The sequence below is a fragment of the Emydura macquarii genome, unplaced genomic scaffold, assembly GCF_026122565.2.
Source record: "Emydura macquarii macquarii isolate MOO-44397 ecotype Brisbane River unplaced genomic scaffold, CSIRO-AGI_Emac_v2 contig_1676, whole genome shotgun sequence".
In the NCBI taxonomy this organism is placed as follows: Eukaryota; Metazoa; Chordata; order Testudines; family Chelidae; genus Emydura; species Emydura macquarii.
Genome location: NW_027131813.1, coordinates 1,193,164 through 1,213,526, shown reverse-complemented (window position 1 = coordinate 1,213,526; position 20,363 = coordinate 1,193,164). Strand labels below are relative to the sequence as shown.

Below are 20,363 nucleotides of genomic sequence, written 5' to 3'. Positions count from 1 at the left end.
AATAGAGCTTTTACAGATTTGGTACATCCTTTTGCTAACTAGAAGGCTACACTATAACTATATACATTTATTTAAGAAATCATGTAGCTTAATATATTCAGATATTTATTAAGTGTACATTTTTGTATATTAGAAAATGATGAACAATATATTGCTTATTTACTAGATAATTAACTTTTTGTTCATATTTGCATCAAGCTGCATTAGCACAGTAACTGTAATTTAATTAACACAAAATACCATATAAAATTTATCTTTATTAAACAAAACAGCCTTACGTGTTTTGGAAACATACATTTATCTTATCAAAACATGTTTCACATGCACAACTAAATGATTTATTAAACAGAGAGATTAACTGTAGACAGTGGATTAAGGTGATTATTTCAGGTTAGCCTGGGAAAATTTTCAAATACACCTAAATGAAAATGACTGGAGCTTAAGTTCCTACTCACCTAAATCTCTTGAAAATGAGACAATCTCCTAAATTACTCAGGCTGTCCTTCAAACTTTTAAAACTAATAGATCTCATGCCCTCCCTCCTCATTTTTATTTATAAACTGAATGAATTAGTTCAAATTAAGAAAATATTCTTTCTGTGCCTGCAGGAGAGGCTACTGCTGTCAAAAGCTGGTTTAGCACTTCAACAAACTCTGGTTCCAAGTGCTTAGCTAGTGAATTCCACCAGTTCAGTGGCATAACTACTTTTAAAATCTTATCAGCAAACATGTACTGCTTAAATAGTTCACCTCCAGCCCTGACATTTATTATGGTTGACATGATTGATGGGGGATTATTAGATGTCCATGTCATGGCACTTCTTCAGCAGTTAGGCATCTACCGTGTTACTCTGGGTTGAGAATATCGGAAAGAAAATGAGATAGAGTAAGTGCTTGATCCATCCACTTCTTTACTGCCTGAAATTTAACTTTGTTGTTGTGAATTTCTTTCTTCAATGTCTTAAAGTTCTTTCAACAGCATCAGAAATACAACAGCGATCTCTCTACAGTTTATCCATGCTATGGAAATAGGTTTCGGTATATTCAGCATATTTTCTACATTTCTCTTTAGTCCAATGATCTACACAAATGTCATTAGAATAGGACAGTTCATAGTAAATAGCTCAAAAGAATCAACCACTGAATTCCATCACACATCTTGGGAGAGAACAAGTTTTGGATCCTCCTGCTCTCTTCAGGGCAGCTGAAGCAATGTGATTGTTATGGAAATATTCTGCAATTTCAATGTTTTTCTTTATTCCTGGAGGTTGTACTTAAGTCTCTGCCTAAAAAATACATCAAATGAGGACTGCACCTATGTTATACATTTTAGGTTCCCTTCATTCTCTTCTAGATTTCATCTCATCTTTGCCACATATGCAGCATTATCTGTGACAAAGCTATGCATATGAATTTTTGTTCGGTTTGTTATACTTTTACTGCTACTTGTTTTTAATATTCTGCTGTATGGCTATTCTCTGGCGTATCAATTGTTTCTGTAAGACAGACAACCAAGTCTTCTGTTATCACACAAGCACGTTACTGGATCATTATGTACATTGTTCCACCCATCAAGACTCAGATTAATAAATTTTCCCATCAATGTTTTTTGCAGAGTGTACAATTTCCTTCTCGTACACTGTATCCAGCAACTTACCAGCAATATCTGCTCTGCCAAGTGAAGCATAGCCTGGTCATAATGATTGAATCTGTCAATGAGATGTTTGTTCTGAACAATATGAAAAGAAGAATTTGTTGCATAAATGAACCCAGCAATCTTTGCTGCACTGTTTACATTTGACATGTGTTCCTTTTTTTACGGAGAGGTACAGAAATTTCTTGAAAGTATCTTTTTATCACCTGCAGTCATGGCAGGTTTTTTTTTCCCTCCAGCTCCCAGATGTTGAAATCAGTGCTGGAGACTGTACTCTGTCTGACAAATGTTATCCCTTCTTCCCACAGTGTCCTGCTTTGACACCACTACTGCTCCTTTCTGGTTGCACATGCTGCTCCTGCTCCCTTGTTTCACAACTCCCCTGTCCCACCTTCCACTACCCCCAGAAAAACAAAAGAACTAACAACAACCCAAGACTTCTGCTCATGTAACCCACATGCCTTTTGCACTGCAGTAATTGTTTAGAAACAGAGAGGGTGGCAGTTGAGACATTAATGGATTTCTTTTTGTTTGTAGCTCTCTGTGTACATATGTAAGGAGACAGAGCAAGGCAATTTACTTGATGTGTCCAGAACCATCTAAAAGCAAGGGCTGGTCGCTAATGGGTAGATCAGTGTTCTTCCATGCACTGGAGAGTAAATTCGCATCATGCTGGGAATCACTCCTAATTTGATAAATGAGCTAATCAGAGCTCAGGTATGGAGAAGCTATAAAACAGGAGATTGAGACCACCTAGGTGGACTCAGTGGATGGTTTTGATGAGATACTAGGTGGTTTCTCCTAAAGTCAGAGGCTGGGTCCCCATACCACTGATGACTTCGCTACGCTCTTGCACTCAGTAGCACAGCCCATGGGTCTCCAACAGGATCAAGCCTTTAATACAATACATGACCTACTGTGCCATATTTATAAAGCTTGATCTTAAAAGTTAGAATCAGGGAAAAAATATCTTTCTTTATATAGAATAGCACCCTTTAACTCAGAGTTTGACAGAGAGGCTCATGGAGTCAGCACGTTTATTATTTTTTATTTAAATATTGCATGAGATTATAAATTTAGGCCTTAACATATTTTATATTAAATTCAGATTTCATTTTAAAACAAGTTTATTTTTAAAGAAAAGAATTTAAATAATAAAATAAAAATATCTGATTTAAATCAACAAAACCCTATTTAAATTTTTTAAAATCCACTTTTTACATTTTTTTCTTAAAAAACCATCAATTTTTATTCACACTGCAGGTACCAAGTTGATGCATGGAGTACAAAAAGCTTAGAGTAGTAGGTTATACTGTATAAAATGAGTAAATTTTGCACAAGTGGCCCAAATTCTTCTGCCTATGGGATTACAAAGTGTAAATTGGGACAATTTTTGACCCAGTGCATCTCTTGTTGAGGTGCTTATCATTGCATGCTTTGATTGCTGCAACCTTTCCTCCTTCTAGTTCATGGATAATCGGTACATCATTCTAACCACATCAGCCCCATCTTTGCATCCTCCCATTGGCTCCCTTTTTGCCACGACCTCAAACAGAAGCTTCTTGTCTTCATCTTTAAGATACATCATGATTTAGCCCCCCTCTAATCAAATCTATTTTACCATGCCATCAACCCCTTCCTTTGATCTGATAAAGATGCCAGTCTTTACAACCCTTTAGTTCCTTTCTCCCACAAGTACGTCCATGCTTTTTACCACATTGCTCCCATCAAAATCCATAGTACTATTTTATCCTGCTGCAAATCTTTCCTTAAAACTTATCTCTGTTGTCATACCTACCAAACTGCCATCTGACAATGGCTAACACTACTGATTATGCAAAAAACATGCTTGTATTACTGTTACCCAATTTCCTACCCTCCCATTTGTCTGTTTCATCCACCTGCCTGTTGCATCTTGTCAAATTATGACAGTAAGAAGTCCGGGGCAGATACTGTTGTTTGTTACTCATTTGTACAATGCTTAGCGCAGTGGAATTATGATTGGGGCCTCTAGATATTACTATAATATATATGTGATAATAATGAGAGTAAAGATAATAAGGTTTTCAGTTACCACAGAAGTCTGATATGCAACAAACAATGCTGTTTCATTCAAGATTTTTAACTATTCTGAAAATTACTGGATAGACCTGATTTGCCTACAAAGGCAAGGAAGGGCACACCCTCCTTGTGAATTAATTTTTCAAGTAAAAAATATTTTCAGTTACTGAGATTTCTTCCAAGGTTCTCAAAGCTCTTCACAAACATGAAGGATTTAAAAGGGCCAAATTGTGCAAGTAAATCTTATTGATCCCCATTTTCTGGGGCCAGAAAAACAGCATAAGAAACAAGCTAGAAAAGTAATGTGCCTCAGTCATAATTATACAGGGAGTATGTGGCACAGCCAGGAGCAGAGAAAAGATTCCAAAATGATAGAGAGAAATTACGTGTTTGCTTTTGTGGCAAAACGGTGGCAGGTCCAGCAGACAGCCAATTATGATGTATTATTTCTGTGACAGTAGTGCATAGGAACCCCAGTCAAGGACAAAGCCCCCCATCATGCCAGGAACTGCGCAGACAAGTAACAGAGACAAATCTCTGCTCCTAGGTTTGTGAGAGGGGGGTAGACAAAATTGACCAATGGAATCCAGCGGGGTCGGGACTACGGCGCAAAAGGCCAGCGAGCGGCAGATGTTTTAGCTCACCAAGTGAAAGGCCTACATCTTTCCATTTCCCATGGCCGGCACTTACCCCCTAGCGCTGCTCCAGCATATGTCATTGACCCCAAATTCATCCCCATTTGTTTTGGCGGGGTCACGGAAGGGATGGATTTGGCCCCAGGTCTCTAGGCATTCCTGCCCCACACACACTACAGCCACTTTTTCATTCCACTTGTCTAGCAGAAGCCCCCTCCGCACCCAGCCGGCCATGAGTGACACAAGCGCCAGCTGCTCTACGGCAGCTGCTCTGGGGGCCTGGAGGGGCCTCAGTCTCCCCCCTGTCTAGGGCAGCCTGTCCCATCGCCCCACCCTCTGCAGTCCAGCTGGGTGTACCCAGGAGACGGGCAAACAGCCCCCCGCCCTCCACAGGGCGCAGTGCGGAGGAACAACATCCCGTGCCCTGCCAAGTCAGGAGGCTTTCGAGCCCTGCCCTCATACCGCCTTTCCTCCCCGCTTCTCCCTGCCTCTGAGGGGCGCTGAGGCGGGAAGGCCTGCGCCTCAGGCTAGCCAGCGGCTCAACGGCACGAGCCCTAAGCAGCGCCTCCCACCCACACGCACAGAAACGGAGGAGGGGGGGGGAGGGGAGAAGTACGCGCGCATGCGCTCCAGCCGTCTCCGAAAAGGCAAAGAGCGGAGCGCCGGCCTGACGCAAGCGTGCGCTGGCGTCTTCCCAAGTCCCGGGCGGGAGGGGGCACAGTGCGCCTGCGCAGACGCCAAGGCGGACCGGGGGGGGTGTGTGCGTAGCGCATAGGCGAGGGCGGGTCCGCACCCACCACCACGTTTCACTCGCTCCGCTCGAGTTACGTCTTCCTCCTTCCCCCACTACGGGTCTGTCTCAACCCCCCTCCCCCCTCAGGACTCGTCGTCGCCTGAGCGCGGCCGCGCCGCGCGCTTCGGCCTCAGTCCGTCGCCTCACAGCCGAGGTCTGCCCTACCTGAGACCCGGATGCTCTGATGACTCCGGCCGGGCAGGGCCTCCTCCCTGCTGGGCAGCCTGGAGGCCGAGTCTCCCATCCGGGAAGGCGAGCCAAGGAGAGCGCGTAGAAGGAAGCGGCGGGGCGCCGCTGTCATCCCCCCTCGAGCGTCCGGAGTCCGTTGGCGGCCGGCCGGCCGGCGCGCGCTGGCCGTTGGTCGTGTGGGGGGCGCGTGCGGCGGCGGTGGCGAGACCCGCCTCCTGCTGCGCTGGCGGCTGCGTGGCTTGCGCACTGCGCGAGAGGCAGAGCCCGGGTTACTTGCATCCAAGCGCAGCCTGCGCGGATCCGTGGGCTCTGCCGCCTGCCCTAGGGACAGGGTGTGAGCACACAACCACCCCCCCACACACACACACACAGGGCTCTGCCGACCCTAGGTGTGAGCACACTCAACCCACCCGGCCTCTGCCTGCCCTGGCATCTCACACCCACCCTGCCCTTGGGCTCTGCCTGCCCTGAACTGTGAGCACCCAATCTCCCCACCCGCACTCACCCTCCCCCAAGCTCTGCCTGCCCTGGGGTGAGACTTGACAACATTCCTATTCCTTCCCCCTCACACACACACACACCTACCTCTGCAGTAAGGTGACCAGATGCCCTGATTTTATAGGGACAGTCCGGATACTTGGGGCTTTGTCTTCTATAGGTGACTGTTACCCACCCACCCACTCCCGTGTCCTGATTGTTCATACTTGCTATCTGGTCACCTTACTCCCCAGGCTCTGCGCATCAACACCCTGCATAAGCTCTTATAAAGAATATTGCTCAAGTGAAAAGGGCTTCATAGAAAGATGATGAGAATGATTCAGGGTGAAACTTCCATGGAGAGAGATTGAAAAGGTGGGGATTGTTTACCTTAATAAAGAGCTGGATACGAGTGGACTTGATAAAAGTATGTAAAATAATGAATGGTTTAGAGAAGACAGATCAGGAGCTTCCATCTCAAGAACAAGGGGACAAGCAATTAAATAGAAAGGTAGCAAATAAAAATTAAAACAAAGAAATACTTTTCCACTCATAATTTGACAGGAACCCCTTGCCAACAACTATGTTGAGGCCAAAATTTAGTAAACCATGGAGAGATTGAATATTTGTAGGGAAATCAAGAATATCCAGAGAGAGAATAATTGATGCAAAAATAATCTGGAAGAGATAAGAATCTCATGCTTCCCAATTTAAGTCAATCACTAACTCTTAGGAGTTCAGATGATACCTAATGTGGGGGGCAGATCATTCCACATCTGCCTAATGTGGGGTTCTTTCATCTTCCTCTGAAACATCTGGTGCTGGCCCCTGTTGGAGATTGATACAGTACAAGATGGACTTTGGGTTTATTTCAGTCTGGCAATTCCTGTGTTCCCAAGGAGAACAGTGTGTACTTTGACTCTTTCATTATTCATCAATTGTAGGCAATTCCACCTTTTCAAATCAATTCTCAAGGTATGCCAAATTTTGTATAAATTTATTAACAATCATGTAGGGTGGTGTACAACATTTCATGGAAATTTACACAGTATAAGAACCTAGAAAATTCCCTAGGTCATAGTAATGAATCAGTGTTCCCATTTAGTCTGATACAGTAAACAAGCTCCTGATATTTTTTTCAGTATAAATAACTAAGAACCAGAAGTGCTGAATAGCAAAGTGAGAATTGTATTTAAAACATCCATACACTTAATTAAATGTTTTCTCATCATTTGCAGTCTTTTCTGTGCTTTTTCCTGTCTCTTATTTACCTTTTATTCATTGAAGAAGCCCCAGAAGAATGGTCAGAATTTTCAAACACACTTGGCATCATGCTGAGCAATATTGTCTCTTTGTTTCCTTGTGCTCACCCATCAGTCTGTATCCATCTGTTGTCTCTTGTCTTAGACTGTAAGCTCTTTGGCGCAGGTACTGTCTTTTTGTTTTGTGTTTGTACAGAGCCTAGCACAGTGGGGTCTTTGTCCATGATTAGGGCTTGCAGGCTCTATGGTAATAATAATAAATCCATATTGAGGCATCTAATATAAATAAAAATGGTCTAATTTTCAGAGATGCTGAGCAGCCTCAGCTTCTGTTGGCTCCAAAGAGACTGGATAATATTTTAATTAAATAAAAGTCCTAATTGTTGTTCAGCAAGCTATAGAATAGGTACTTTCGCCCATTCCACAGACTGAGATCTAATGGAGGGATCTAAAATTGTAGTTCTAAAGTATAATTTCTGGGCACCAGTTTGCAATTTAACTGGCAGTCATAACCAGGTTCTCTTATTATTTATTAAACTTTTTCTCCCATTTTTCTTATAATGAGCCAAACAAATTCTGTGCTAACTTATAAAACAAATGCAACTGTACTGTGCATCAGAAAAGACCAACATATTTATACAATGCTTGGATTCCCACATTTTAGTCGCAGTATTCCAAGCACACATATGATGCATATAAAAAGCAAATTAAGGAAATCAAGAGGGAAATGGACTAAGAGGTAGAGAGCCATCTCCTCCTGCCTTTCATCCAGGCTACCTGCAGGGAACTTCAGTTGACCAGTTCTGGAAACTCTCAAATTGACTCAAATTTTTCTGCTGTTTGCCATCTTTTGTATCTGATCCCTTCCTTCACAGCCAGGTCTGCCAGGCCTTTATGCCAGAGGGTGGGATTTACTTTTCCAAGGTAGCAAAATTTGATGTCTTACAACCAGTAAACTCTATGTACTCATCCCCTTTGGTATGATGATAGCTTCCATTTATTGGGTATATGATCCAGTATGCAGGTATTTGCTTTAAGGTTGAGTAAGTCTCTAGGATCATGCAATGTAGTTGTAGCTGTGTTGGTTCTAAGATATTAGAGAGACAAAGTGGGTGAGATAATATTTTTTATTGGACCACGTTCTAAGTTGGTGAGATAGACAAGCTTTCAAGCCACACTCTGAAGAAGAGCTCTGTGTGGCTTGAAAACTTGTCTCTCTCACCAATAGAAGATGGTCCAATAAAAATATTACCTCACCCACCTTTCTCTCTAGGATCATGTGAATTTTCATACTGTGGCCTGCATTTCCCACTCTCAGAAAGCCAGGCTGGGGGGACCGACCAGTGTGAAAGGTGTCTACTCATGAAATCTCTCAGCAAACAGGTGGGAGAGCTCCAAAGGAAGTGGCTAGGCTAAGGAGCATCCATGCACATCAGGAATTCATTGAAAGTATTCATATGAACATATCCAAGGCTAAAGAAACTATCCGGCTAGAGAGGACTGCTGTCGCACTCCTGGGGGAGGATGATATGGCTCTGTCACAGGGAGGACACCAGCTGCTGGTTACTTCTGGCAGCAGGAGGTGCTCCACTCCTGCTTCCAACCACCACCATATGTCAGCCTGATGTGGCATCCCAGGAGGCATGCTGCCTGCCAGGTGCCAATATCTGAGATGTTACAGATGGATTGTCAAAGATCATCCGGCCCTCTGCTTACTACCCCGTGCTACTCATCTATATGGGCACTAATGATACTGTGAGGTCTGACCCTGAGCAGATCAGAAGTGACTACAGGGTTCTAGAGTAAGAGTGAAGGAGCTGGGGGGGGGGTGTTAGACCGGAACCTCAAACAGGAACCAAGCCTAAGCCTAATATTTAAACAGAAGGCAGATCCTCCCTTACCCCAGTGGTAGGGGGCCTTTCGGCCTTGGAAAATAACAAAATGATCCGGGGTCAATATACTTAGAAAACAAAGGGGTTTATTGAACAAGGGGAACGGGGTCACAATACAAGTCAGGGGTTTCAATATGAGTGATGGTATTATTGATTAAGTGTCTCTGGTGTTGTTTCACTATGCTCACGATATTTCTTCTCCAATGGTGGTGTTGTCCTCTATCCGTCTGTTCCTTTCCCGATGGTTCCTCGTCTGCTTCTCCTCCTAGTCCGATGTTAACACGTCTGCTTCTCTTCCTCGCTTATTCACACAAAGTCTCTATACGCAGTAGCAAGACCAACAGCAACGCCGAAGAACAAACGCAGCAACACAGAAGAACGAACACGAACAACCGTTGGTCCATTCCTCAAATAGGATCACAGGAACTTCTGTGAGCCAATCCGCTCGATGGGATTTTCCCGCTCCTAGTGGCCTTTGCACACGGCCCTAAGGGTTCTGCGCACGACCCTTAGCTTTGTGCACACGGCCCTTAGCCTTTTGCACCCGGCTCGCTATGGTCTATGGCCACTCCTATTGGACCCTTCCTTATGAATATTCAAATATAACTGTTAACTGAACTGAACTATTGACCCTGTGTGTGTGTGTGTGTGTGTGTGTGTGTGTGTGTGTGTGGGTTCTCTAGTGGCTACTATTTACAAGATCACTAACCTATTTACAAAAGGGGAGGGGCAGTATAGGGTCTAAGACCCACAGGTCACAGGGGGTCAGGTGGTGTTCTCTTCGATCCTTCTGGTCAAGGGCAAGGGCCCAGGCAGAGACAGATGCATTCTGAAGGTGGATGCCTGGCTGCGAGGATGGTAATGCCAAGAGGGCTTCGGCTTCCTTCACTACAGGATGTTGTTTGGGGAAGAATGCTAATCAGAGATGGGGTTCACCTATCAAGGAAGGGGAAGAGGATAATTGGATACACACTGACTAAACAAGTGAGGCAGGCTTTAAACTAGGTTTGATGGGGGCAGGAGATGAGCTCACAGGTAAGTAAAAAACATGGAGACCTGGGAGAAGGGTCAGAATCTGAGGTAAAGCATGGGCCATTATAGCAGGGATAAGGGAGAGACAAGAGAAAATATAGAGGAGAAATCAAATCAGTATCTTAGATGTCTGTACACTAATGCAAGAAGTATGGGGAATAACCAGGAAGAACTAGAAATCATAGTCGTTAACCACAACTATGACATAGTTAGCATCAGAGACTTGGCAGGATAGAATACATGACTGGAATGTTGGTATAGAGGGGTAGAACTTGCTCAGGGAGGACAGGCAGGGAAAAAAGGGAGAAGGTGTTGTCTTATAGATCAAAAATGTATATACTTGGACTGCATTTGAGATGGCAAGTCTCTGGGTAAGGATAGAAGGGATTTTAAAAAGGGCAGGGGATATCATGGTAGAGGTCTACTACAGACAACCTAACCAGAAAGAAGAGCTGAATGAGGCTCTTTATAAACAAGAAACAAAATCATCCAAAGCACAGGACTGGTGGGGATGGGAGACTTCCGCTACCCAGCTGTTAGTTGAGAAGATAACACAGCAGGGCACAGATTATCTAACAAATTCTTGGAATATATTGGAGACAATTTTTTATTTCAGAAGGTGGAGAAAGCTACTAGGGGAGAGGTGGTTCTAGTTTTGATTTTGACAAATAGGGAAGAACTGGTTGAGAATTTGAAAGTGGAAGGCAGCTTGGATTAAAGTGATAAAAAATAATAGAGTTCATAAGTCTAAGGAATGGTAGGAGGGAAAACAGCACAATAAATATAGATTTCAAGAAGCCAGACTTTAGGAAACCATGGGAAGCCAGTCTCAGGAGAAAAAACAGTTCAAGAGAGTTGGCAGTTTTTTAAAGAGACTTATTAAGGGCACAAGAGCAAACTATCCCACTGCGTAGGAAAGATAGGAAGCATGGCAAGAGACCACCCTGGCTTAACTAGGTTATCTTCGATGATCTGAAACTCAAAAAAAGAGTCCTACAAAAAGTGGAAACTAGGTCAAATTCAAAGGATGAATATAAACAAATGACACCAGTATGTAGGGACAAAATTAGAAAGGACAAGGCACAAAACAAGATTAAACTAGCTAGAGACATAAAGGGTAATAAGAAAACATTCTACAAATACATTAGAAGCAAGAGGAAGACCAAGGACAGGATAGACCTATTACTCAATAGGGGAGGGGGAAACAATAACAGAAAAGTGGAACTGGCAGAAGTGCTCAATGACTTTTTTGTTTCAGTTTTCACCAAAAACTTTAGTAGTGATTGGACATCCAATATAGTGAACACCATTGAAAATGAGGTAGTATCAGAGGCTAAAATAGGGAAAGAACAAGTTAAAAATGACTTAGACTAGTTAGATGTCTTCAGGTCACCAGGGCCTGATGAAATACATCCTGGAATACTCAAGAAACTGACTGGGGAGATATCTGAGCCATTAGCAATTATCTTCAAAAAGTCATGTAAGACGAGAGATTCCAGAGGACTGGAAAAAGGCAAACAGTGTCAAACTGTAAAAAGGGAAGTAAGGACAACCCAGGGAATTACAGACCAGTCAGTTTAACTTCAGTACCTGGAAAGATAATGGAGCAAATAATTAAGCAATCCATATGCAAACACATGGAAGATAATAAAGTGATAAGTAACTGTCAGCATGGATTTGTCAAGAACAAATCATGTCAAACCAACCTGATAGCTTTCTTTGACAAGGTGAGAAGCATTGTGGATAGTGGGGAAGCAGTAGACTTTAGTAAGGCTTTTAATACTGTCTCGCATGACCTTCTCATAAACAAACTAGGGAAATACAACCTAGACGGAGCTACAATAAGGTGGGTGCATAACTGGTTGGAAAACCGTTCGCAGATAGTAGTTATCAGTGGTTCATAGTCAAGCTGGAAGGGCATATCAAGTGGTGTCCCACAGGGATCAGTCGTTGGTCTGATTCTGTTCAATATCTTCATCAATGATTTAGATATTGGCATAGAGAGTACACTTACAATGTTTGCTGATGATACCAAGCTGGCAGGGGTTTGCAAGTGCTTTGGAGGATAGGATTAAAATTCAAAATGATTTGGAAAAACTGGAGAACTGATCTGAAGTAAATAGGATGAAAGTGAATAAGGACAAATGCCAAGTTCTCTACTTAGGAAGGAACAATCAGTTGCACACCTACAAAATGGGAAATGACTGCCTAGGAAGGAGTACTGAGGAAATGGACCTGGGGGTCATAGTACATCACAAGCTAAATATGAGTCAACAGTGTAACACTTTTGCCAAAAAAGCAAACATCATTCTGGGATGTATTAGCAGGAATGTTGTGAGCAAGCCATGAGAAGTAATTCTTCCTCTCTACTCCATGCTGATTAGGCTTCAGCTGGAGTATTGTGACAAGTTCTGCACATCCCATTTCAGGAAAGATGTGGACAAACTGGAGAAAGTTCTGAGAAGAGCAACAAAAATGATTCAAGATCTAGAAAACATGACCTATAAGTGAAGTTTGAAAAAATTGGGTTTGTTTAATTTGGAGAGGAGAAGACTGAGCGGGGACATAACAGTTTTCAAGTACAATAAAAGGTTATAAAAAGGAGAAGCAAGAAAAATTGTTCTCTTTAACCTCTGAGAACAGGGCAAGAAGCAATGGGCTTAATATGCAGCAAGTGCAGCTTAGATTGGACATTAGGAATACTTCCTAACTGTCGGGGTAGTTAAGCAATGGAATAAATTACCTAGAGAGGTTGAGGAATCTCTGTCATTGGAGATTTTTAAAAGCAGGTTAGACAAACACTTGTCAGGGATGGTCTAGATAATATTTAGTCCTGCTTTGAGTGCAGGGGACTGGGCTAGAAGACCTCTTGAGGTCCTTTCCAGTCATACACTTCTATGATTCTATGTTAATTCTGGTTTTAGTACCATCTCAGAAGCTTGAAACAATAGGGCATGACCAAAACATACATGCACACCTCCAACATTGATCACTGGGGCAGTTTTAATTTTGTAACTTCCTTGGGGTGACCAATGCAGGCTAATTTTTTTGTTGGATGAGATGTAATTGGTGGTTCAAGGTCTTTTTAATCTCTCATATTGCTTGTCGACTGTGGGGGGGTCAGATATTTATTGCCAATTCTTTGTTCTATATTTGCCTCATTATATCTATATTTACTCCTTAGTAGGTCATTAGGAACTCATATAGTGTAGCTGGCAGTCTGGGGAAATAGTACACAATTTGTAGCGCTTCAAATAGTGCAAGTGCTTCCTGACCCATTACATTCAGTTTTTCCATATTAATCCAGGTAGTGTATTCATTTTTGTCAGGTTTCTTTTTCCCCAGAGTCAGAGAGGGATAGCTTCCCATTTACCCAGGTCATTAGTGACTTCTGTAATAATTAGGTCTAAATTGTTTATAACTATTTGCTTTAAATCTGTGGGGATTAGTATTCTTAGATATTTTAATGCCATCGACTGCCACTAGAAATCCCACTGACTAAGCAAAGACCAGAGTGTGTGTTAAATTAGTCCGAATGCTTAGACTTGCTTCAGTTAATCTTATACCAGGACCAGGACCTGAATCTTGCAATGAGTTCTAACTGGGTATCGACCTTTGTTAGGGTTCAAGTGTAGAACCAGTGCATCAGCCACATACAATTTAGCTTTTTGTCCTATCTTACCAGTCGTAATATCCATTATATCTGCACAGTCTCAGATTTTGTATACCAGCTTTTCCAGCACTATATTGAAGAGCAGAGGGCATAGCAAGCAGCCCTGGCTTGTTCCTCTCTGTACCAAGAATGGTTCCAAAATGTAGTTATTGGTAATCATCTAAGAGGAGGGGTTAGTGTAGAGCAGTTTAATCCAATTCATAAAGTAGTCACTGAATCCTATTTTCTCAAGGACTGTAAAGAGATAATCTCAGGTTATACTGTTGAAGGCTTTTTCAGCATCTAGCAGTAATTCTACCAAAGGTTCCTTCTAGTGCTGTAATACTGCAGTTACATTGATGAAATGCTGGAGACTGTCTGACCCATTATGTAAATCCAACCTAATTTACATGTACAGTTTGAATAATTTTTCCAACTTATAAACAAGGGTTTTGGCAAGAGTCTTTGCATTACAATTAATCAATGAAATGGGCCTGAAACTTGTGTGGTAAGTGAGATCTTTCCATGGCTTGGGTATAACAAATATAATTGTCTCTTGCACTGGGGGAGGTAGGGAGCTGCTCTTTTTGTCCTTGTTGAACATATTAAGGAACCTGTGGGATATATGGGATTTTTAAGAAACTAAATTGGAAATCCCTCACTGTCCAGGGATTTACCACATTCCATTTCTTCCACATTTAGGTCTATTTCCCTCGAGGATGAGCAGGGTGTCTAAGAACTTCTTCCGATCTTCTGAGGTGCCTGGCAAAGAAATTCTGTCAAGGAGTTTGTTCAAGACCATCATAGGAACTGGGGAGAGGATCTGCTTTGTATAATTCTAAATAAAAGAGCCAAAACTGGTTATTAATGTCCTTTTGTGTCATGTATGTTTTTCTTTCAGCCTCATGTATTAAGGGTGCTTTACCTCTTATATTTTTGTTTCAGCCTAGATGCTAGGAGTTTGCCTGCCCTATCCTCTGATTCCCAATATTGTTTAAGATAAAACTTAGCAAATTCTGCTCTTTGCATATAATGTTTGTTTAATTCATATCTCATTTGTACCAGGATTTTTAGTTTGTCAGGCTTGGGTTCTTTGACATAGTCTCGATCTAAATTTTTATTTTATTTTTTTTAATTGAGGGTTTCATAGCCTGGTTATCTCATGTAGTGAGTAGTGGTGCCTATGTGTACATTACACACAAAAAATACTTTAGAAGAGCATTAAGATTGCAAACTCAAGCACTCAAAAGTTAAAAAATGCTAGAAATAAGGTTTACCTGCACAATCTTAATGTGGCCTCCTGTGCATATGCATTACGATACAGTATATACCTGTTCACATTATTTTTTCCACAGGTCTCCTGTCTTATTCAGTGCACAGACTGGATAGTGCTCACTTAATAACCGACATTCCTCATTTTGTTTTATCATTCCTCAAGGCCCATGCCTTACCTACTGCAGATCCTTCAAACCCTTCTCTGAATGCCAAATTATTCATTTCCTCTTGGTCTTTCTATGGTGCTCCTCAATATGGTAATTATTTGTTTTCACAAGTGATGAAATTTTCCCCATTTTACAGGTGGGGAACTGGGTTGTGGCAGATGTGGAGCTGTTATGTAATAATTTTATGAATACTGTGACCTAGTTAGCGAGATAGTCATTATATAGCTATATTGGGGTTGCTGGAATTTCCTGTATACATGTATACAATAGCTTGGGGACAATTACAAAACAATGGCTGAGCTATTTGCAGTAAAGATGATAGTTCCAGATGTCACCAAAGATACATGGCCATTTTGTTAACTCTTGGAGTCTAGAGATCAAAAGGACACCAAATGGTTTAAAAGATTCTGGAGAAAGGGACTGGGAATTGCAAAGAGCTGTTTGCAGGGGTCTACACAGGAATTTAAATGTGACCCCTTTTGGAGTGATACATTCTGAGGAAATCGTGGTTAATTCCAGGGACTATAGTTCAAAGCTTTGACGCATGAGTAGGAAAAATGCATGATTCCACCTCAGAGAGGTGATTGCTCAAGGCCAAAGACAGGAGGAGGTGCACTTAGAGACCAGGAAGGGTCAGAGGTGCAATGAACCCAGTAACTGTTACATGAGTCACAGAGAGATCGAAGTCGAAAGTGTCTGCTAAGTTTGGGTGCCCAACATGAGGCCTCTAGATCCTGATTTTTCAGAGCACTGCTCCCATTGACTTCTGTTGCACATGTGAGTGCTCAACACTTCTGCAAATCTCTCCCCAAGGTCTCAAGTTGGACACCCAGAAAATGAAGACCATAGAATTGATGACCACTTGGAAAAAGTTTGGTTTAAGTAACTTGACTAGCATTGCACAGGAACTCTGTTGCAGAGGCAGGGATAGAAACCAGTTCTTCAGGGAATCATTCAACAATCTTAACCATGAGACCATCCTTCCTCTTCCTAGAATCCCCTAGCTCATTCACCACACACCTTCCAACTTCTGTAGCAAATGAGGGAAGGAGCCTATAGACACAGCTTTCTTCACTACACAACCCTGATTCATCCCTAGAGCACAGTCCATCCTGTGTACTGAATGAGCCTGGGTCTTAGCGGGGAGTATTGAGAGCACAGGGTAGACAATTTATTGTCAGTTCTGGTGCTCAGCACCACAACAGCATTGCAGCCAGAAGTAGCAAGGAAAGTCCTCCTCGGCCTTGGACTAGCACATGCTCAGTGCAGACAGAAACTTCAAAGAATTTAGCTCTAAATTCAAACAAATTTCTGAGCTCATGTGAACTGAGATTTTTCTAAGGCTTATAACATGGCCAGATTTTTTGAGGGGAGGCATTGTTTTTAATGTGATAAGAATGTTAAAAGGCACATCCCTGAAACAAAGGCAACCCCCAGCCAGATTTCAAGTGCCTGCTCCAAAGCATGGAGGTTCTAGAGCTTCTTAGTGAAATGGTTGTAAGAATGTGTAACATGGCAAAACAAAGTATTTTTCTCTAATCTCATTTTAAGAAACATATTAACCATTTCTGCTTAAACTTTCCAAAACTGTTCAAGCTGAGGCAGACATCTAGCATGGAAAACTTCAGCCTGAACAGTTAAAGTTTGACAAAGTTGTAAGCAACTGAAAAAAGGCATTATTATGAAATTGTCAGGCAATCTTAAGTATAGGTGTCACTACTAGATCCACCTATAATATGTATAGGTCGTGTTACAGCTTGCCTCTAAATGACCATAGAATTATGCTTTGCATCACCAACTGGCAAGACCCTCTGCCTCTCAAAAAGTTAAACAGTGGCATTAACAAATTCTAAAGAGAATATCCAGTCAAGGGGGCAAGAGAATTTTATCTGCCATAAATTTCAGCTATTGTCAGCACTAGAACAGAACTGAACTCCATCTGCAATGGTGGTGTATATTACTCCAGAAGAATCACAAAGATAGATGCAATAAAATTATCTACACCATCCATTTTCTGGAGATGGAAGAAAAGATTACCCATCATGCATTTCCCCTTGGCATTTGTGATCTAGATGAGCATTCAGATACAGCTAAAGCTATATAAATTATACTAAAAATTGAGTGCCCCCCCCCCAAAAAAAATCAGTGGTTCTTCTCCCATGAGCATTCACTGGGTGCAATATTGTACAATACAGTACTATAATTATTCAGTATATTGCAGTGAATTGGGATTTACAGAGGGATGTCAAAAATAATGGACAATTTAATATGATTCTCTACCGTACATTTAAGGACTGTTTTATCTTGCAAAAAATAATAGGGAGTTGGACACAGTGGAAAGCAACATCAAGTATATAGATTATAAGGAGAAAGAGTTGTAGCTTATAGAACTAGCCTGCTTGCTTGCATTATTATTATTAGAGATATTTTTATATATATTTTGATATGATTGTGTGATGAAATAATAAAATTAGATATTTTATTCAGCTGTAATGCAAGGTACCTTTCAGGCCACATTTTGGATGACAGCTACTGTTAATATATATATATTTGACCTTTGGCTTAGATAAATGTAGAACAGGATAAGATATATATGGTCATAACCTTTACCCTAGACAAGTTAAGTTAACCTTTGGTTTAGATAAGTATCAATGTAGGACAGGATAGGACATATATGGTTATAACCTTTACCCTAGACAAGTCAAGAGACATTAAAAGGGGAAGGGGCAGTCATAGGTTACGCCCAAGAAACTTTACAAGAACACCACAGAACCCACAATAAGCTAGAAATAACAAAGGTGAGATAAAAAACCACCTGGAGAAGGATGTGGAGAAGGATGTACGAACCTAGTAGCCAATAGACAACATGTACCCCAAAAGTTTGAAGGTGGAAAGGCCAAGTATGGGCCTGGATAAAGGACCCATATTCTTGGGGGTATAAGTAAGATCAAATCCAGCTCATCGGGGCAGTCGACTGTCAGCTATCCCTGCTTAAAGTTTTATTTAGTTTTAAGATTCATTCTTTATTTTATATTCTTAAAGTTGTAATGTTAGTCTTAACTTATAGCTCTTAGCTTTGAAGCAGCTCTTATTCCACTCAACTCCAACTTGAGAAATTAGACATCTCTTTCAACCAAGTCCAGGAAGGGTGTGAGTATACTAGTTTAAAGCATATCATAGATATATCTATCAAATAAGTCTTTACCTTTAAGATTGTATTAATCCATTATCAATTTAATTATTCATTTTATTTTCTCTATATTAATCATTTGTTTATTATTTTTTGTTATTTTAATAAATTTATAAAATTATACAAATCCTGGTTATCACTAAAATTCTTCCTGTGTTGTACCCGGTGTCCTTATAAAACTTACCTGAAGCCTAATTTAAAACACAAACCTCATAATCCTTTAATTAAAGCAATTGGCAAACTTATTACCCTACTCAATAAATTAATAACTATAAAATCAGGCTACAGAGTTTTGTTAGAGTGAAAAATTATTAACAGTACATAGTAAAAAGACATATGCTCTCTATCACAGCTCCAGGGTTAGCTGTATCTTTGACTCCTCACTCAGTCCTTCTGTAGAAACCCCTTTCAAAAGACAAGACCAGCACATGGACTTCTCTCACAGTGGAATCCTGCAATTCACCCTACTTTTAGACTGGGTCTCCTGGTTACAGCACCTCTGTTTACAAACCATGGTACCTCAGCAGGTTCATCTGTGTTTGGCCCCTGCTATAGACTTGAATGCAACCCTGCTGGCTAAAGCATATTATCTGGAAGCTTCTAATAAAACTATCAGCAGTGAAATAAAGTGTTGACATTTGCATTGTAATCATTATGCTTCAGAGTAATCACTCTACTGGTATTAACTGGACAGTTCACTTCTCTCTCAAATCTATTGATTCTGTCTGTCAGGAAGATACCTTATAACTGGATCAAATTTTGAAAGATTTTCTTCACAACCAAGAGGGTTAGATAAATAGCTTTAATGAAAGCTTAAATTCTGCAGAAAACACTGGAGATGCTCAAAATCTGCAAACAGATCCTTACTCTGAAAAATAGTGCAAGAATTTCAGAGTGAGTATTTCCCATAAGATGCTGGATGTTGGAAAATATGCTGTCTATTACTTGATGTGTATAATTGTATTGTTTTCCTCTCTGCTCCCATAAGGCAGTGGTTCTCAACCATAGGTACATGTGTCCCTGGAGGTACGCAAAGGTCTTCCAGGGAGCATGTCAACTCATCTAGATATTTGTCTAGTTTTACAACACATAGAATCATAGAATCATAGAATATTAGAGTTGGAACACGCTACATAAAAAGCACTAGCGAGGGCAGTACAAAGTAAAATTTCATACAACTTGTTTATACTGCTCTATATAGTATACACTGAAATGTAAGTACAATATTTATATTCCAATTGATTTATTTTATAATTATATGGTAAAAATGAGCAAGTAAGCAATTTTTCAATAATAGTGTGCTGTGACACTTTTGTATTTTTATGTCTGATTTGTAAGCAAGTAGTTTTTAAGTGAAGTGAAACTTGGGAGTACAAAGACAAATCAGACTTCTGAAGGGGGGAATGGGGACCAGTAGTCTGAAGGGTTGAGAGTCACTGCCCTATAGTGCATAGACATAAATCTGATAAAGGAGCATGGCATTCTTAAAGATGTTGTCCTCATTTAGAATTGAAGCCACAAAATAAAAAGAAGCTAGTGGAATCATTAAGAAATTCTTATGGGAAATTCTGTCAGTGGAAGATTGCAACTGCTGCATTGATCACATCCATGAGATACTCCCAACGGTTATTCAGAACAAAACAGAGGCCTTTGCAATATGGATGTGGGCTGCCAGTATTTTGGTGAATGCATTTTGCAGTCTCAAAGAAATTCTTTGGCTTTGTCAATCAATGCTATTTTGTATGTAATGGTGGTAAGGATTTTATAAAAACAAATGATGGTGCTGTGTACACTTGCCTACTAAGGGAAATAATCTTTTTTAATAGCACTGGTTTTCACTGCAGGGCTGAAAAGCAAATCTACAATACACTGTAATACGTTTTTTAGAAATATGCTCATGTGGTGCTCAGTAGAGCCTGCTGTGCTGGTGCTATAAAACTGAACTGGAGTTTCATAAGGTTTCACGGCTATCGTACATTACTGTATGGCACAGTTACCGTTATTAGTCAAGTTTCTAAGAAACAAGCATAGGATTTAAATTAGTGTATATATACAGTACTATACACAATAATAAAGGCTCATGTG

General features: G+C 41.0%; 1 protein-coding gene across 1 annotated transcript in view; it reads right to left on the bottom strand.

The window, feature by feature from the left end:
• MSRA (methionine sulfoxide reductase A) overlaps positions 1-5,671 on the bottom strand; it is a 395,608-nt gene extending 389,937 nt beyond the window's left edge. Inside the window, exon 1 of the mRNA XM_067556166.1 lies at positions 5,308-5,671. Within this exon, the coding sequence (XP_067412267.1) occupies positions 5,308-5,443 (136 nt within the window). The 5' untranslated portion in view covers positions 5,444-5,671. The remainder of the gene's footprint in view (positions 1-5,307) is intronic.
• Positions 5,672-20,363: the final 14,692 nt, after the last annotated feature.